Source organism: Micrasema longulum, unplaced genomic scaffold (assembly GCF_059751315.1).
Source record: "Micrasema longulum isolate JH-2025_06_02 unplaced genomic scaffold, ASM5975131v1 h1tg000692l, whole genome shotgun sequence".
NCBI classification, from domain to species: Eukaryota; Metazoa; Arthropoda; class Insecta; order Trichoptera; family Brachycentridae; genus Micrasema; species Micrasema longulum.
Genome location: NW_028277888.1, coordinates 1,216,460 through 1,234,909, shown reverse-complemented (window position 1 = coordinate 1,234,909; position 18,450 = coordinate 1,216,460). Strand labels below are relative to the sequence as shown.

General features: G+C 32.7%; 2 protein-coding genes across 2 annotated transcripts; both read right to left on the bottom strand.

Annotated features, from left to right (window-relative positions):
- Positions 1-2,390: 2,390 nt before the first annotated feature.
- Positions 2,391-14,912, bottom strand: Mau2 (Mau2 sister chromatid cohesion factor). Its single transcript, XM_088229651.1, has 10 exons — positions 14,659-14,912; positions 14,269-14,448; positions 12,729-12,851; positions 10,826-10,954; positions 10,592-10,700; positions 7,661-7,825; positions 6,862-7,109; positions 5,539-5,744; positions 4,276-4,478; positions 2,391-3,495 (listed from the first exon to the last, which is right to left on the bottom strand). The coding sequence occupies exons 1-10, from the start codon at positions 14,881-14,883 to the stop codon at positions 3,293-3,295; spliced, it is 1,791 nt and encodes a 596-aa protein (XP_088085777.1). The 5' UTR covers positions 14,884-14,912; the 3' UTR covers positions 2,391-3,292.
- A 1,784-nt stretch (positions 14,913-16,696) lies between these two features.
- Positions 16,697-17,781, bottom strand: LOC148279633 (dynein light chain Tctex-type 5-like). The gene is made up of 2 exons (XM_088229659.1): positions 17,443-17,781; positions 16,697-17,342 (listed from the first exon to the last, which is right to left on the bottom strand). The coding sequence occupies exons 1-2, from the start codon at positions 17,676-17,678 to the stop codon at positions 17,177-17,179; spliced, it is 402 nt and encodes a 133-aa protein (XP_088085785.1). The 5' UTR covers positions 17,679-17,781; the 3' UTR covers positions 16,697-17,176.
- Positions 17,782-18,450: the final 669 nt, after the last annotated feature.

Here is an 18,450-nt window from a genome sequence, read left to right as displayed (position 1 = left end):
AACACAGTGATCATCAATCATGAACAGTGGTGCTTTTGCTTTTATAAAATTACATTTGAAAGCTTTTTATAAAATATGTTTAGATAAGAATAAACCACTAATAATTATTAATAAAAATGTTTTTTAGCTCTGTAAAATTTGGCATTTGTGACGATGTCTCTACTAGACTCCGAGAAATAAATATTAAAATATTGGACCGGTCCTACCTGAAATCTAACCTGCGTGCATTCACAGATCAAAATAATGATGAATCACAATGCCCTATGCACAATTACACGAGGAGAAAAGGAAAGAAACAGATTTTAAATTACATAAAGTATAATTTCATTGAAATGAGCCATAAAGAAACAAAAATAGAGTCATTGAATTATCGGGACAGCAAAATATAAATACACTCGAGATATTCCTAAATCATAAATATTGTTGCTCATTAAAATAAGGATATGTGGTTAAAAATATTGCGAGACAATACTCTCGTATTTTTACCGTATCATTCCCAATATATGTATATCATTTTGTAGGTTTTTTGCACAAGTACATATTTACCAAAAATAATTCTTTATCGACATTACATCGTAATATTTTGTACTAGGTCACGATTAATATGTACAGCTTATTAATTCATTTTCATACATTTATACCTTATTGATTACGCTTACTGAGATTTAAATATATTTCCACACTTATGATTTATACAAAATATGAAGGTGAGATAATGTGAAGAAATAATTTGATCATGTTATATTTATTGCTTTTACGGAAAAACAAAAAACATGTGGAGGGCAATGAAACGATTTTGGGTAAAAAATATCACATATTTAACCACTTCACGCCTCGGCATACAGAATTTGTAAGTTTCATGGAGCTCTCTGATATTTTTTAACAACTGTAGATATATATTAATCTAGTCACTTTCATTAACAAATTATTTCCTTTAGAAAATAAAAACAATGCAATTAAAATTATTTGATGCAATGAGGAAGTTCAGTGGTTTAAAAAAATATATATTTGTTATTATGCTATCCAACTGAGCCATTATCATCGCTATGTTTTCTTAAAGTTTTATCATTTTGAAATTACCGCCCGTGACGTCACTAATTCTCATCAGCGAGACGTACTGATATTTAAAAAGTAGAAACCCATGGCTGTCAAATTATGTTAAGTGTTGAAAAAAAATGGCTTCCCCGAAATCAGAAATCTATCACAACACATGCTAATGCTATCATTGTGTGACAAGAACTTGTGACGTCGTTCAAATTTATTAAAACCATTTTTATTGACAGGCACCGTGGTGCAGTTGGTTAGACGGCTAACTGTGAGACCGGCGTCGCGGGTTTGATTCCCGCCAGTTGCAAGAAAGAAATCCAAGAAAGATTTTTTTCTCAATTGTTCTGGATGTTGTGGTGTATTTTTCATTGCTTCCTTTCATATCCTCTCTTTCCTACCTGCTGACAAGCCTTTGAAATAGAGGCTTAGCGATTATTCCATTTTAAAAAAAAAGATTTTTTAATGAGTAGTGTTTGAAAAACTTTACTGTTAAATTTTTTTACTGCATGTAAAAAAAAAAAAAATTACATCTAATTCCCCATAGCGATGAATATCCTCATTATCCATTCCGTTAAATTGTAAAAAAAAAATTTTTGATGTTTTTGCAGCGTTAAGTGGTTGAATACAACTTTCAGATTTTGAACAAGTTTGAAATAAAAAGAAACATGTTGAATGAATATTTTATGAAAACCAAAAATGTCGAATCACAGCCTCTGTTTAAAGTAAGATATTCCGTTATGCAATAAAATAAATGCAAAAATACATATTCATTTAAATAAGTGCAAGCGAAAAAAAAGTAAGTCTTAAATCTTTTACGGTTTTGCCAACCTTAGGGCAACGAATTAATTTTTTCGTACATTAAAAATATATCAACGATTCTTTTATATTTAACACTTAAATCTAAGGAATTCAATACTAAGGAAAGTAAAACATATCCACGGTGAACATTCCTTCTAGTATTTATATTTACAGATCACTTGCAAACCTTTACTCCGTAAGCAACTAAAATATTATACCTAGCCAGTTAAATAAATTAAAATTAAATGATAAACTTATAATTTTAACTATGTTCCTAGATTTTATATACAATTGAGTAACAAAATTAGAATATGATTAAAATCAAATGTGTATCTGACTGTTGGTATTACTAAATTATATGTTTTATAACTATGTCAATTAATCGAGAGATATAAATACATAGTATTTTCTTGTTCCAAGACTTTTTGAAGAAAACAGTGTGTTTATTTAATAAAATACAATGAAAAACCTGTTCTTTAGAATTTTGTCATAGACGAGGTTAAAATTTTATTAAATTGTAAAAATAATTTAGACCTAATTACTTATTTTTTTAATTTTCCTTGACAGCATCCAAAAACAAGTTTTTTCTGTATTATATGAGAATATTCCTTCTATGCACAAAACTCTGTAAAATTTTGCATAAATAAAATTAGTTTGAATTTGATAAGATACATTCTACAGTTAAACATCACCCTACTATCATAAAAAATTCTTAGATTCAATTTGGATGACCTCAAACGTAAACAACTTGTTCTGTTTTAATATAATTATAACACCATTATTATTAAAAATATGAAACATAAATTAAATAATTAACAAAATTGTTTTACGATCTAAACAACGACACTTCATTTTCAGAAGGTTGATGTATCCTCAGTCCGATGCATCGCAAATTGTAATTTTTTTGCAAATGTCTATTTTTCAAAGCACTTGGAACGCAATAATTATCCCACAACCGAAGAAATTTGTCACGAAATGATCAAAATTTACACTGTTGGTTTTTTGGTTGGGAGGATTTCAATACAGTATTCACACTCTGACTCCCGCATTTTTACAAATCCAATTCACTGACTCCTTTGAAAATTATTTCAGTTGGACACAAACTATTGGTTAGCAAGCTTTGCAATATTGCGCAATGAACACATTAATTCTTTGTAAAGTATTCAAGAAGAGATGTGATATTGGATCGCTGGTTTCACAATAGTGCAACGAAGTGATTAGAAATTCAAGAGCAAGTCCAGTGCGAAGTTCACACTTTAAGATCCTTTTTAACAATTCCAATTTATTGCGATTTCAAAAAGATTCAAGTTGGACACAAGTTATTGGATTGGTTTTACAATTGCGATAGATGAGTCTATTCAGTGATTAGAAATTGCATAACGAATCTAATTCACGTTCGAAGACTCTCCTTCCTTTACAAGTAACCAGTGTATGTTGTGTGGGCTAGCTAGGTGCCGCTGTAGGAAGGTTGGTGCTCGGAGCTGGTGGGGCCGGGGAGCTCGGGAAGGGGCCCCCCTGTCCACTGGATGAGGGAGTGTTCCGCCATCTTGGTGGATTGGAAGTGGTCCTTGAGAAGCATCTGGGAGAAGTTGCAGTGCATCTGGTAGGCGTCATTTTCTCGTGCTGTTTCGTTACATAACCTATAGAGATCTGAAACAATTTATATGTATGATTTCAATTTCTCCTAAAATATGTAAAATGGATATAAAATACTAAAGAACGTAACTGTTTTTTTATAAATATTTATATCTGCTGGTTTAAAAAGCAGGCTAGAAAGCTTACCAGCTCTAAAATCTATTTACAAAATATTAATTTACTATGTTAAAATGAGCATATAAAATTTTAAATTTAACAATTTTGTTTTTGATGTTTCTGATTGCTTCAAAATATCCAACCCCCTCATATGTTGAGGCTAAGAGAAATTGAACATGCATAGGATAATTTATTGGTAATAGTAAGTGGTAAGTAATATTTGTCTTAAAAATAGGTAGATAGAATGTTGAAAAACATGTGTAATAAATTTTGTTATAGAAATTTTACTTGTTACTAATTGGATCTTAAAAATGTATAGTAATAGAGTGGATAATCATTAACTTCTTCGTCAGATGCATTGTGGAGTTATCGTGTAAGACGCCACCTAGCAAGGAAGGGTAAAAGTATTATTTTATTTCAGAAATTTACATTATTATGATTTATCCAAATATTTCAATTTTGGAGCTTTACATCTATTTATTGATTTCCAAATTTGTTAATAGAGGACCTTTTCATAACACCCCCCTTCCAAGGTGCATTCTTAACGGAGATTTTCTCATTTTTCTAATCATATACATTAGTCAGACTGATTTGATCAGGATTCTTCTTAAAAGTCCTTTAGTCAGACTGATTTGATCAGGATTCTATTTAAAAGTCCTAACGAAATAGACGTATTACCTTTGAGGATAGCGGAGGCCCACAGCTGGACATGAACATCTGGAATTTTGCTGGCTAACTGCATGGCAGGAGTTACCATGTTCATACTCTCTCTGGAGTTGGAGAGGGAGAGGAATATATGACCCAGCAGCACGAGGGAACAAGATGTCAGTCTGTTGAGGTCTTCCGCATTGGCCATTTTAAGCGTCTCTCTTAAATACCTCCTGAAAATTTTAATCGTTACAATGAGATATTTTTATTTTACAAAAAAAAAAGATACATCAAAGCCCTATCCACACCCAATAGTGAATAGGGAACTGCATTGTAAACCTAAATGGTATAGTGGTATATAAGGTGTTTACTACTGTAGCTATCACTCGATTTTTCCATAGGGGTGGGATGAAAAAGAGAGAGGGTGAAATGGATCACGTATGCGTCTATTTCAGTACACAATCTGCTTCCATTTTTATACATAAAATACTGTAAGCTGGGCTTCATTTAGAATTTCGACAAGAGCAGATTTATACAATGAACTTAAACACTACAACAAAGAATAAGTACTTTGGCGGACTTATTGCTAAAAGCAATATCTAATTACTAATTAGTTATAAATAAGTAAGTAAAAAAATAGCTAAAATTATTTTTAAAATATGTCGAGGCCATGCTTATTATTAGTAGCTGTTAAAAAATGAGGAAGTTCAATGCTTTTTTTAATTTTTTAATAGACTATTAAACTAAGCCAAAAAAATATGTATCATATTATCAGTGCCATGATTTTTTAAAGTTTTGTATTTCTGAACTGAATCCGCATGTGACGTCTCAAGTTCTCTTCCGCTTCTTCTCGGTCAGTTCTGCTGATTGGTCTGTTGACAGTAAGTAAACCGGAAATCTCCCACAACTCTCTTATCATTGGCTGATTCATACGAACTAGTGACGTCGTTCAAAGTAGTTTGTTTTTATTAAAATATTTTTTTCGTGCATTTTAAAGAAACTTTACTGTATGATTGAATGCTCTATCTAATTTTTACCGCACGTTAGAAAACATTTTTTGTATCCAATTTCCCATAGGGCTGAAGTTCCTTTTTCCTGCTTGTCCGTTCATTCAACTCGAATCAAACATATTTGAGAGTACATTTTAATCATGTTCATCCATCTTTCATCTTTATTCTGCTAGTTATATGTTCCAATGTGTTTGGATGCTACTTACATATTACAGTTTCAACTGATAATATCTAGACTAAGATCTACCAATATCGAACCAAAAATTCCTTCAAATAAACTTACTTGGCCTCATTGTACCGCGCTTGGAAGAATGCCTGCAGACCTTGGACATAATAGGCTGCCGCTCTGAGTGAGTGCGAGTGAGACGGCAGTATCTCCGGGTTAATGTGCTCCATCAGCCCGGCTAGCTCCGTCTCTCTCCTTCCTCTCAGGTAAACGATAGCGAGATTGAGATTAGCAAAGGTCCACAATTCACGTTCTTGAGAAGACTGAAAAACAATAAATCAAATTATTAATATTACATATTTTAATGAAATTTAAACATAAGTCGTATGTCAATAGCACTTCTTACAATTTTGCAGTGCCTGACAAACTTAACCAAAAAATTTGTAGTTTTTTTTTTTTTATTGAGACCCTTGTCATGATAATATTTGCCAAAAAACAAGATTGCATATTTACAAATAATATAAAATGATTAGAATTTAGTGCGCTAAACTACCTTGTATAAGGTCTCTGGTTTATTTTCCCATAAAAATCATTTGTATAAAAATAAACAAAAATGAATTAACATTTAAACCTTTAACATACTGTATAAAAAAAACTCAAGTCACTAAACTGAGGTTGGAAATTATCGCCTAAAAATCACTGTCTCTTTTTATCTTAAAAAAATTATATGTGTCTTGTTGGGTAATTTAAATTACATCTCTTTCTCTCAAATAAATGTTTTATAATTTGTTTCAGGTTACTCAATATTTTGTCATTTTCGAAGATACCGATGGACAAAATATTGAATTTAAAATTATCTAATTTACCTAAATTTGTTTAAAAAAAAATTTTCTTATGCGTTAAGGTTAACTTGAAGATTACGAGTATTACAAATTAAAGTGAGGATATATACTATTTCAATTACATTTTATTGATATAAAATTTCATGTGTAATGTCCCTTTCCAAGCACAAGAATTTTTCCCATTTTTAGAAAGGCACTTTGAATTAAAATATCATTTACAACCCAATATGTTCAAACTGTAATAAAAAGTATGTATATTAAACAATAAGAAAAAGCATCTCACAAGCGAGACATTTATTTATTCTTTTACAATTTTTGTAAGAATTTTTTTTTATGGGGTGTCCCATGCTGAGGAAAACATTTTATATTATTTTGAAACATGCCTTGAATACTTAAACATAATAAAAACTTACAAATTAAAACACTTTTTTACCATTTAGCCTTAAATGTTATGGATTATCTACCAAATTAAAAATAGCCACATTTTAAAAAAAATTTGCAGCTTACCTATCTAAAAACTCACCGCTCACACTGCAGTCTGGTCTAGTAGAAAAATACAAGTGGAAATCCATTTCTTAGTTGATGAATGTGGGCTTACCGTTATGGCGGCCAGGAACTGCGCCTCGGCGGCCTCCATGCAATTCATGCTCATGGCGTACAGGCCCAGCAGCGTGTGCAACTGCGGGCGGTGCGCGGGCAGCAGACGCGGCGCAGCACGGCACAGCGCAGCCGCGGCGCTGATCTCTGCGAGTGCCTGCGATTTGTGCCCCGTGACCAGCCGGCACATCACCATGTGCTCCAGCAGCATCACTTGAAACACCGACAGGATGGGCTTGTTGTCCACCACTAAATAACACAAGTATCACATCAGCTTTTTGTTTGTATATTTAAATAATCAACTCCATACTCTACATTTATTTATTAACATAAATAAGAAGAGAATAAAATTAAATATAATTATCATATTGTAATACAAAAAAAAATAGCTAACAAAGTAACTTTACAAAACTCAGTTTTCAAACAAACACAAATATAAAAAAAGTGGAATATTGAAATTATTACTTTTTGTACAATAAATTTTATGCCATAGGGGCCTGCAACTGCAAATGTGCGATCATCGAATTTAGTGCACTGTTTGTGTAGACGTATAATGACTATTGCAGTAGATGTAATATCAAGTTGATATTATTATTCTTAGTCCGAGCTGTTTGCAACTGTCAGAATTTTTTTTTTTATTTAACTTATTTACCCCCTAAAGTTTTTGATTATGACCCCACCAACAATGAAAAATCGCTAAAAAATTCTGAAAGCCTACAATTTTTGGAAAAGGTATCTGCACATCACATGTTCGCACGCTCTTGATATTGTGCTAGTAAAAGACAAAGTAATGTACTTACATTTGAGTTTGTCAATCTGCATGAGGGCTTTGTCTGTATATTTGTGGGCCTTCTCCATATAACCCGCCTGCATGGAGTGCATCACGGTAACTAGATATACAAGAACATAGAGGTGTTCTTTGGGCATCCATAAAAACATATCTCCCACATTGCTTCCGCACACCACTAAAAAATAAATTTAAAAAACAAATAAGATAGATAGATAATTAAGTTTTATTATTAATAATAATGTTTGGATAATTTATATAACGCCATTTTTGTGAAAATCACCTCAAGGGCGCTGTACAATAAATAAATATCCCAACACGTCTTGCAGCTACAGAGCGCATAGACGGTTGGGATTCTAGTTCCTCGTCTCCAATTATGATATATATGAGCTAGATGACAGAACGTCTTGCAGCTAAAGAGCGCATGGACAATAAGAAATCTAGCCCCTATTTACATTTTTATTTTTAAATTTTTTATTTGACAATGAAGTTTAGAGTTTAAGTGATATTTTAAAAAACGAAATAAAAAGCAAATTTATAAAATTAGAATTTAGATAACAACAAGTCTTGCAGCTACTGAGCGCATGGACGGTTGAAATTCTAGACCCCATTTACTAAATTTAGATATTTGATAGTTCATAACATTTACATAATATGACAAAAATAATATGATAGCTAACATCACAAAAAGTCTTGCAGCTTCAAAACGCATCGACAAATGGAATTTCAACAACATAAGAATGATTTTAAAAAGTTAATAATAAAAAATAATTTTAAGAAACGCAATAATAATACATTGAGCAAAGAACTAGTAAGTATGGCAATTAAGTGAACATGTAACAGCACAAAAAGTAAAATATAAAAAAATAAACAAAGATAGCATTCCTTAACTTATTATTAAGGTTAACAAGACAATACCCAAACTCAAACTCGTCCCTATTTTATTTTGGTATGCAGTAAACAGTAATATTTAAAGCAGCAACTTTGTGGTCAGAAATTTTATACTGACTTTTCTGTTTACCAGATTCGAGATTTACCTATCTCTTTGTCACTACACTAATATATTATCACGCAAAACCCACTAAACTTTCACCATTTACACACCTTCACAGCAGTAGTTGAAATTTTTTTTAAAACCAGGGTGCACATGGTGTTTGTTTCTAATAACATGGGTCCTATCAGCACCCTACGTGCAACTACTACGGTGAAGGTGAATCTTAGTGGGTTTTGTGTATTAGTGTAGTTAATGTCCTGGCAAATGGGTAGGTCTCGAAACCGGTATACATAGAAAAGTCTGTTAATGGTTATATAGAATTATTTACTAACATTTCATAATTTAGTTTTATTTACTAGACTGGAAATTGCTCTGACTTATGCAGGTTCCCTATGCACCATTCGGTGTAAATAAGAATGATGTTGATATTGTTACATAAAATGTTTCTAAAATGACACTAAACAAACAAGGGCAAAATTAAGTCTAAGAAATAATATATCAGTGAAAAAAATAACACCTTTTATAAAACGGTTTCATGTCAACCCAACCTGAAACCTCATGCATGTTCAAATGTAATATGCCATATAATTTCTGAAATTATAAGCCTTCAGAGACATTAATAGATCAGAGTGCAAACATGGTGAAGGATGAAACTAAATAGCGAGTTACTAACTTGCTGTCGCCGACTATTACATACTTTATGATTTGACCCTTTGGGTCTCACTTAATCGGCCCTCTGGGTCTCGGTTAGTCAACCCTTCAAGCAACTAGCATTTTTAATTCATTACAGAAGTAAGATTAGGTAATGAATACTAAAAAATTTCAAAAGCCAATGATTGATTTCATTGCCTCATAACAAATCAGAATGTTTTGTGAATGGGTTTATATTTAGATAGATCTGTAAATACTAAAAAAAGGTTGTATAACAATGGCGCTAAATGTAATATTTAGGTGGCTTTGTACCCAAAAACTATTAAGGAAGATATTTGGTGCTATCAACCGAAACGAAGTGTGGAGGAGACGGTTTAATCATGAATTAGAGGCCCTGTATGACAAACCCAACATTGCACAATTCGTCAAAATAAGATTACAATGGTTGGGCCATGTGCACAGAATGAATGATAACCGCACCCCAAAAAAGATTCTTTATACCACTCCGGAAGGCAGACCAAAATTAAGATGGCTGGATAATGAAGAAAGTGACATTAGAGCGATTGGCCTGACGAACTGGAGAAGAGCCGCGGGGTGCAGGGACGAATGGAGACAAATTCTGGAGGAGGCCAGGGCCCACAACGGGCTGTAGCGCCACTGATGATGATGTACCCAAAAACAAACTAAAGAACGCTACTTTAGCCTGTCTTTGCATAAAGACCTCGCTTCCTCTGCATGCATGCATGTTCTCATGCACCCATGACGATTATTCTGACTTTTAACATTTCCATCTTCAAGTATATTTGTTGAATTAGGTCTTGCTATGTCTTTATCGGTCTTCCTTGTTTTCTGCATCCATCGACATTCGTATCGTAAATCCTTCAAGCCAATCTTTCGCTGTCAATTTACTTTATATATCTAAACCACCGCAGTACTCCTTGATTTTGTCGAAAACGCTTGTGTCAGCATCACATAATGCAAAGATTTGTGCACCTATCGTACACGGTTTTATCTCATGTTTGCTTGTTTTTCCAATTCCATACTTCACTCCAATACGTATGGTTCGCCACCAGGACTCCATTTTGAATTGCTAATTTTGCATCCTGCGACAAACTATCTTAATTTCATCAGCATTAGCCTTTCCACACCCAATGGTGCATAGGGCACTGCATTGGTATACCAATCGAGGCTTATCTTGATCATGAATGAACAAAAAACACCCAATGAAATATTAATTTAAAATTTTCCTATACATTCAGTAAAATGAGGAAAGAGTTGCTACATAAATATGTTATTTACCTTCATCTGTTGGCCAATTTGGTGCCATAATTGTTTGTATACTTTGTTGTAATTGTTTCAAACATGGTTTCACACTTTTTACTTGACCAGCCATTAGATAATGACAAACCTAAAAAAAACAATAAATATACATAACTCGTAAATAAATGCATTGTGACAAAAGTTATGTTTCCATTGCACAGCGCAAGATGTGATAATTTAAAAAACATAATAAAAGTTAGACAAAAAACATACTTGTAAAACTAAAAAATACACTTTCAGGTATTCTTTTTGGTGCGGACTACCAGCCCACGTGTCCACTAAATGTCCGGCTTGGTTTAACAGGGGTAACACTTCTTGTAACTTCTTATCGATAAGCAAAAGCTGGAAAAAACAAATTAATGCGTTCAATTCACTATTAACTGATTTGAAAGCATCCTGAAATAATGTAAATGGAGTGTAAATGCAAATTCTGTGTCCGAGAGGTGTGAAATACAATCAGAATCCTGGATGAGTCCTTTTGATTTGATACATGCTTTCAGGTAAAAATCCCGATGAAATTAATAAACAGGTCACTGACAGTGAATATTAACGGCTATATTAAGGATCCAAATGGCAAATCGTCTATATTTTATATGAGAGTTGATATTGTGCAAATCGGATTCTAGTTAAATTCTCCTATCGTGTGCACTTATGTATATGTTTGTAAATTGTTAAATACTGTATAAAACTCTGCAACCTAGAGAAGCTGGTTCTGTTAACGAAAAGGCGGACTGTAAATGAAAAATTAATTTCATTCAGTTTTGTGATAGGGAAATATTTGAAGAAAGGATAGGAACATGGAATGGATACCTACATTTAATATGATCTGAATGTTTTTCAATTTCGGGCACTGGATGACAAAATGAACTATAAAATGTAACAATGTTTTCAACGACGCGCGACAAATCCAATCACTTTTTATGGGAATTTATATGAAGTTAAAAATGTTGTTTTGTTTTTGTTCTAAATCCAAATCTTCTAATTTTGAATATCTTCTATCTTGATGTTAGGTAGGTACCATAAGGATGGGTCAAGGGAAGGATGGGAAAGAAAGGTAACCGGCCAGGAAGAGTATCGATAAATGGTGTTATTTACTTAACGGGTTCCTTTATGTTTATTAGTTTATTTTAATGTCTAAGAGGTTTGAAAACTTAAAAATGTTTTATCTCAAAACTTCATTTCTTAAAATTCATCCTTTATATCCTGTACCCTTCATATACATGTGACGTTACTCTATGAAATCTATGGATTTTTCAAATCGTAGTTTATTTATAATAAATATGTTTCTTTGGTTTTGATCACTATTTTGAAGTTTCCGCCAGCGACTAAGTTTCGTCGTGACTAACATTTCCAGACTAGTGTTTATGATTGGTAGACAAATTTACAAATGATAGCAAAATAATTATGTGTACACCGGAACCTTTTTTTACATAAGATTCAAAATAATGCAGTACAATTTTTTTATTTTATTTAAATCATTCAGATATCATAACAATTGATCGAGAAGGCTTTGAAGAGCTTACGATTGAACACATCGCTGAATTGACTGTTGACAAAGTTCTCTATGAGAAAAAAATATTCAAAAATATATTGGAGAAGAACACCATCCCTAAGCATTCAATAACAGCAGATTCAATTCTAGGTCTCCAACTAACTAGTAAAGTTGCAAATCATTTCCTCACAAACAATCACAATGTAGAACAAGTTCTACCACTTCAACGTAATTAGAATGCTTGTATGGCTTTACTAAGATTCATTCAAGGAACTCACAAGAAAACAATCATAGCGATCCACAACCTAATTTTTGTTCAAATCCGGATCGAGAATTTGGATGGAAATATTACACATCTCAAGAAACGAAAGTAAACATAATACCAAATGTGCGTAAAGTCTATTGTCTGACAGTCAGTAATATTTGTTACAATTGTTTGAAGTATTTTGTTGTCATATTAGATTTTCAAATAAAATTAAGGTAGTAAACAATTAAATATTTATGAAATCACAAATTTGAGCTAGCATCTACTTTTAAAAATGAATATTGGTGATTTGAGAAAGTTTGACCAATTTTTATTTTTCCTTATATTTAGGTAAATAAATATTTTTTTTAAAAACATACCATTCCTCTACTAAGTAAAAATAAAACTCTGGTATAACTGGCATTGGAAATGTGCGCATAATCCACTCCCAGTCCTAATAAGCTGCTGGCTATTTCATAATCTTTTTCTGTCGCATGCATTTGCTGAAAAAAAAATGTTTTGATGAATAAGATACCAAGGTTTTTATAATCCAATTATAAATTCATTTATTTTATCAAAATAACATAACAAATAAAATGTAATATTAGGACAACATATCAGACCAGGACCCTAGAGCAATGGTTCGACATTATTAAGATGTAATACTCTCCAATAGCAAGAGTATTAGCCTCATAAAAATAGTTTCACTGATGTGAAAGATGTCAATCTCTTAAGTGATAATGTTCAGCTGCCTAACTGCTCTTCTGGAAACCGGGAGGTAAAACAGTATGTGCTGACACTGCCGGAAATAACCATCAAGAACATAAAATTGATACTCTATAAAAAGGTAGAGTTATCGATAAAACCTCTCATTAGTCTGAAAACATGGGTTGGTCCCAAGCATGCCCAAGGGGAATGCGGTGGGATAGAGCCACGGATAATGACAATACTCCCTCGTGTAGAGATACCTCAGATTTTTTTCTGAACCCTCTCCAACACGAGGTAATATCTCGCCTCGTGCGGACTCCATGTCTCCGACGCACTCTCAAGCCTGGTGCGAACCAACAGTTGTACAGGATTTTGAGTGCACTGGGATTCTCGAAAACCCTGCCAGTTCAAGGTCACACGTTCTCTCACCGTGAGCATGAAAAGTCAACCTGCTTTCATAAATGACAATAAGATCAATATTATGTATCTTTTTTGGGTGATACCGTGTATGTTGGATTTGATCCGACGTTTCGGCTACCATTGCAGGAGCCATCTACAGGGAAAACTGAACTGTTTTCCCTGAAGATGGCTCCTGCAATGGTAGCCGAAACGTCGGATCAAATCCAACATACACGGTATCACCCAAAAAAGATACATAATATTGATAACAGTGACCGTGAAAACCTTCGCACCTATTTGACAATAAGATCCTTTAATTGTTGAAACACGGATGAGTTGGTGGTTATCCATTGTGTATCTGTGATATACAGTACGCAATACTTTTAAAAAATGAAAAAATTATGCATTTTGAAATACATTTAGTTAATAGTACATTAGTAATAGTAATAGTATTAACTATTACATCCACAATTTATAAGTTCCACAGTACACAATATAAAATGTGTGCCCGATTTCAAGATTTAAAATTAAAAAATAAATAAATGACATTTTTTGTGAAAATATTTGAGTATTTTGATAGATATTTTAACTGAGATGTAGAAACTTTCTAACCTTCCAGGGACTTAAACATTCCCCATTCAGCTAATATGTAAACAAATAAAACTCCTTAACTTTACAACAATCTACAGATAGAAGAGAATACAGACTACCAAATGCAGACTTCCATATTATTAGTATTATTTGGCCAGATATCAGATTGACAATATAATGAATAACACCGAAATAGGAAGATGATACAAGATAAATACTCACTGCTAATTGAAATATCAGCCTACAGTGCCAATAAACACTGTGTTGAGATAGTTCTATCGCCTTTCTGAGGATAGGTTTTGATAATGTGGATTGTGCTTGTTGTTCATATAATTCAGCTAATACACTCGCAGCTTCAAATTTGACATCATCAAATCCATTTATAGACTGTGATAAAAGCCACTGAAATAAAGTAGGACATTAAATAAACCATAATCCAGTAATAATAAAATGACAAGATGTTAGGTTATTGTTTATGTTTTGGTATGATCGGAGGCAGTGTTTACCGAGGACACGGCGCATTAGACCGCGATATTTGACAAATAATGTGTTATTTGTACGAATATAATAACTAGAATATCTCTTTAACGAACGAGATAATAGAGAACTTACACTCTGTTCCAAATGAGTTCTTGCTAGGTCAATGTTTTTAGTGTGAGTTAAGAGTATATTTCCCAATTGTAAATGTGTTCTAGCTTCCACTCTTGAGGGGGGTTTGAAATTAAAAACGGCTTGTAAACACTGTATACAACATTTTATGTTTGGTGGATTAGTTGTTCTAAAATTCTCCGCCAAACCCAATAAAGAAATGTACCAAGCGTCTTGCGAAGACGCCATTTTGACATTTCTGATTTCTCTTGCAAAGTTGTGTCTCTTGAAATATTGAAACGAATGTGGCGAAGTACTGTAAAAATAGCGAAATAATATGAACAAAGTATTTGCTCACAAATAAAAGTGGGGTATGTTGTTATCAATTTTAATTGGACAAAACTAAAAAAAAATATTTTGCATGCAAAGACAAAAGAAATGTTTAAAAAAAAACTCAGCCTACAATTACAATGTATTTGCACTTTTACAAATCTTTGGTGGTCCCACGACATCAGCGACAGTGACAAATTTGCTTCAATACGCTGACGATTTCTTTATAAACCCTATTAATATTATATCCTTTATGTATATAGGATCCAAAATATCTAGAAAATATTCTAAATTTAGGATTGCGAAACATTAGGAAATGGTTGGTAAAAAAAAAGTATCGACTGGTAAAAGTTATGTCAAAACCTTCTACTGGCAGTAAAACATCTTGATCATACAAAATCAATTTGGAGGTGAGATAGTCCCTATAACGACCCAAATTAAGTTCTTGGGAGTAATTCGGACACTTATTTTTCATGGAACTTGTACGTCAACCACATATCAAACGATTTTCAATCCGGATTTAATACGTTAAAAGTAGCCTCGCGAGAATTGTAGAGGAACCCTTTTATTTAGAAACTTTTTTATACTGCGCATATCCAAAGCTATTTAGATTCTGTCTCGTTTCTTTTAGAACTATGTTAAAAAATAATCTCCAACGACTCGACCGGATCCAATCCCAAAGTCTGATACTATTGGTCACTGGTGTCATGAAGTCGTCTCTATTTAACGCTTTACGGGTAGAAGCCTCTGATGCCACACTCAGAATGAGAAGTCAATATTTGACGGATATGTTTTTAATTAAAGCCCAAAAAAGAATCTGCTTCTTTACTGCTAGACCAATAGCAGGCGGTTCTAGGTTGGCCAATCAATAACACAATCAAGACACATTAAACAACATAGTAGGCAGTCAATAATATTTCATTAAATAATTTATATTCTATATATGCTTCAGTATGGCGATGATCACCCCCGAAAGCGACAAATGAGTCTTTGTTTTGGGGAGTGATACCTCGCATACACAGACTAAAGTTCCTATGCTAAAAATATATATAATAGCCCCAGGAGGGGCCGCTACGTTTTCATGTGTGGCGTTACGTCGGCAACATAGTATATGGTAATAAATTGGGCAAAGGTTCGTTCATTCATATTACGTCAAAATTCAGACTTAAAGTTAAGACCCATATATGTGTTTATAAATGAGGAACTTCAGCCCTACGGGAAATTGGATACAAAAAATGTTTTCTTACGCGGGGTAAAAATTAGATCTTTAAATTGTATGGCAAAGTTTCTTGAAAATGTACAGAAAAAATAATAATAAATATTTTGATAAAAACGCACTACTTTAAATGACGTCACTGGTTCATGTGAATCAACCTATGATCTGAGAGCTGTGGAAGATTTCCGGTCTGCTTGTCGCTTCTGGACCAATGGGAAGAACTGAATGAGAATAAGCGGAAATGAACCTCTGACGTTACACGCGGAGTTATTTCAGAAATACAAAACTTTGAAAAATCGTAGCGCCGATAATACGATATATAATTTTTTTTTTTTTAAATTTTGACTTAGTTTAACAGTCTTTTAACAAATATTTTTTTTTTAAAACCCACTGAACTTCCTCATTGTGGATACTGAATGATTATTGTATGTGTTGACCACCAATTTAATAAAAATATATTTCTCCCATTAAGAACAAAAACCTAATTTGTTTTTTTTTTATTTTCTTCTATTCTCACAAAATTAAAAATAAATAAATGGTACAAATAATTTCATGAATTGTACACAATACACATTTAAAACTAGGGCTAGGTACTTAAAAATAAAAATCTGCGTTGTCAAATAAAAAAGACTATCTACAAATTAATACAATATACACATTCCCAAAATAAAAGTATTTTAACATTATGGTAATAATGCGCTACAGCTGTAGATATGCCATCTTGCTCAATTGCTTAGAACGAAAGCGTTATAAATTTAGATTTTGTTTTTATTTAACAACAAACGTGTAATGGACGGTTTCGTTTCAGCGCTTGTGATTCTCTACCTGAGTACGTATGCCCCATTGTTTTGCTGTATGCTATAGTCAACTTCGTGATTAATAATCCTAGTGTTATTTTTGTCCGTATGGGCGGCTCTATAGCGGTAGTGCGTTATTACACTGAGGTATAATTTAAATGTGTGCATTTAAAAAATGAATAATAACTACAACATTAAATCAATCTAAATAAACTCCATAAACTACGACTTGTATGTAATAGTTATTTGTGTCATATGTATATTCCACAAATCTATCCCGTTCGTGGTCCCATAAAAAAGAATGACACGTCCGAATCCCTTGCATTTTCTTCTCTCCTATAGTAACAGTAACAATAAGGCGATACCTAAAAAAACAAAAAGGTTTTTAATGGTTCGAAATACATTACAAAGGCACTCAAGTATTTTTAATGAAGTTTATCTAGAAATCATTTTATTTTCTCCAACCTGTCAAAATTTTCTTCTTTGATTGCATTTTTAACATCTTCTGTAAGAGTTATGCATAGTCCAGATAAATCGTGTTCTGACAAATCAACTTCTTGAAGGTCTATGTCAAGTGCAATCTTAATTCTTTCTTTCACTTTAATAACTCTAAATGGATTTTTGGACTCCATTTTATACGAATTCTGGTATAATTTTGTGGTGCCATTTCCATTTAACTTTTTTGGAATAGGACTTGTCATGTTGAATATCAAATCGCTAAAAACTGTTGAATTAGATGAAATTGATCGTGCTTTAAGTTTTCTAAATGTTTGTTTAATCGATAACTTCTGATCAGTGGTGGTATGAACGATACGACGCGTCGCGACGTACGACGCCGCCGGTACAACGGCGCGGCGCCCACGCTCATGCCCACAAATTATACTTCTCCAGACGCCCGCTGCATATAACTAGTAATAGTTCTACATTATCTCTGCTGCATATATACAAAAAAAAAATATGTAAATAAAAAATCGAAAACGCCGTTCTTACTTTTAATAAACCTACCTCTACTATTATATTTTACGCATATTAAACATTGTAAGATTATGTCACCAAGTTATTAATTTTGCATTGTAGTACATTTAATATGTGTGTATTCTTTTTTTTTCTTTGGGTAAGTAGTTCTAAAATTTAATAATATTAAATCCATTTTAATTTTACTCCATCAATAGATAAATAAACGATGTCTTTATAAAGATTTAACGCTCGTACAGAGTACCTTTATTATTCAAGTTTTCAGAGTTGGTGAAAATTACTATAAAATAAATGTCAACTGTAAAATTAATAATATACATCAACCTAGATGGACACTGCAATGCGAACCAAAACTTCGGCAAATAGTGAAAACAACACACTGCACGAAAACCCAGAAAAATTAATTCCAAATTCATATTTTTATTCGTCAACGATTAAATTAATATTTTTCAAAGTTTTAAATCGTATACTGTCGTCATATTCTTCATCATCTTATTC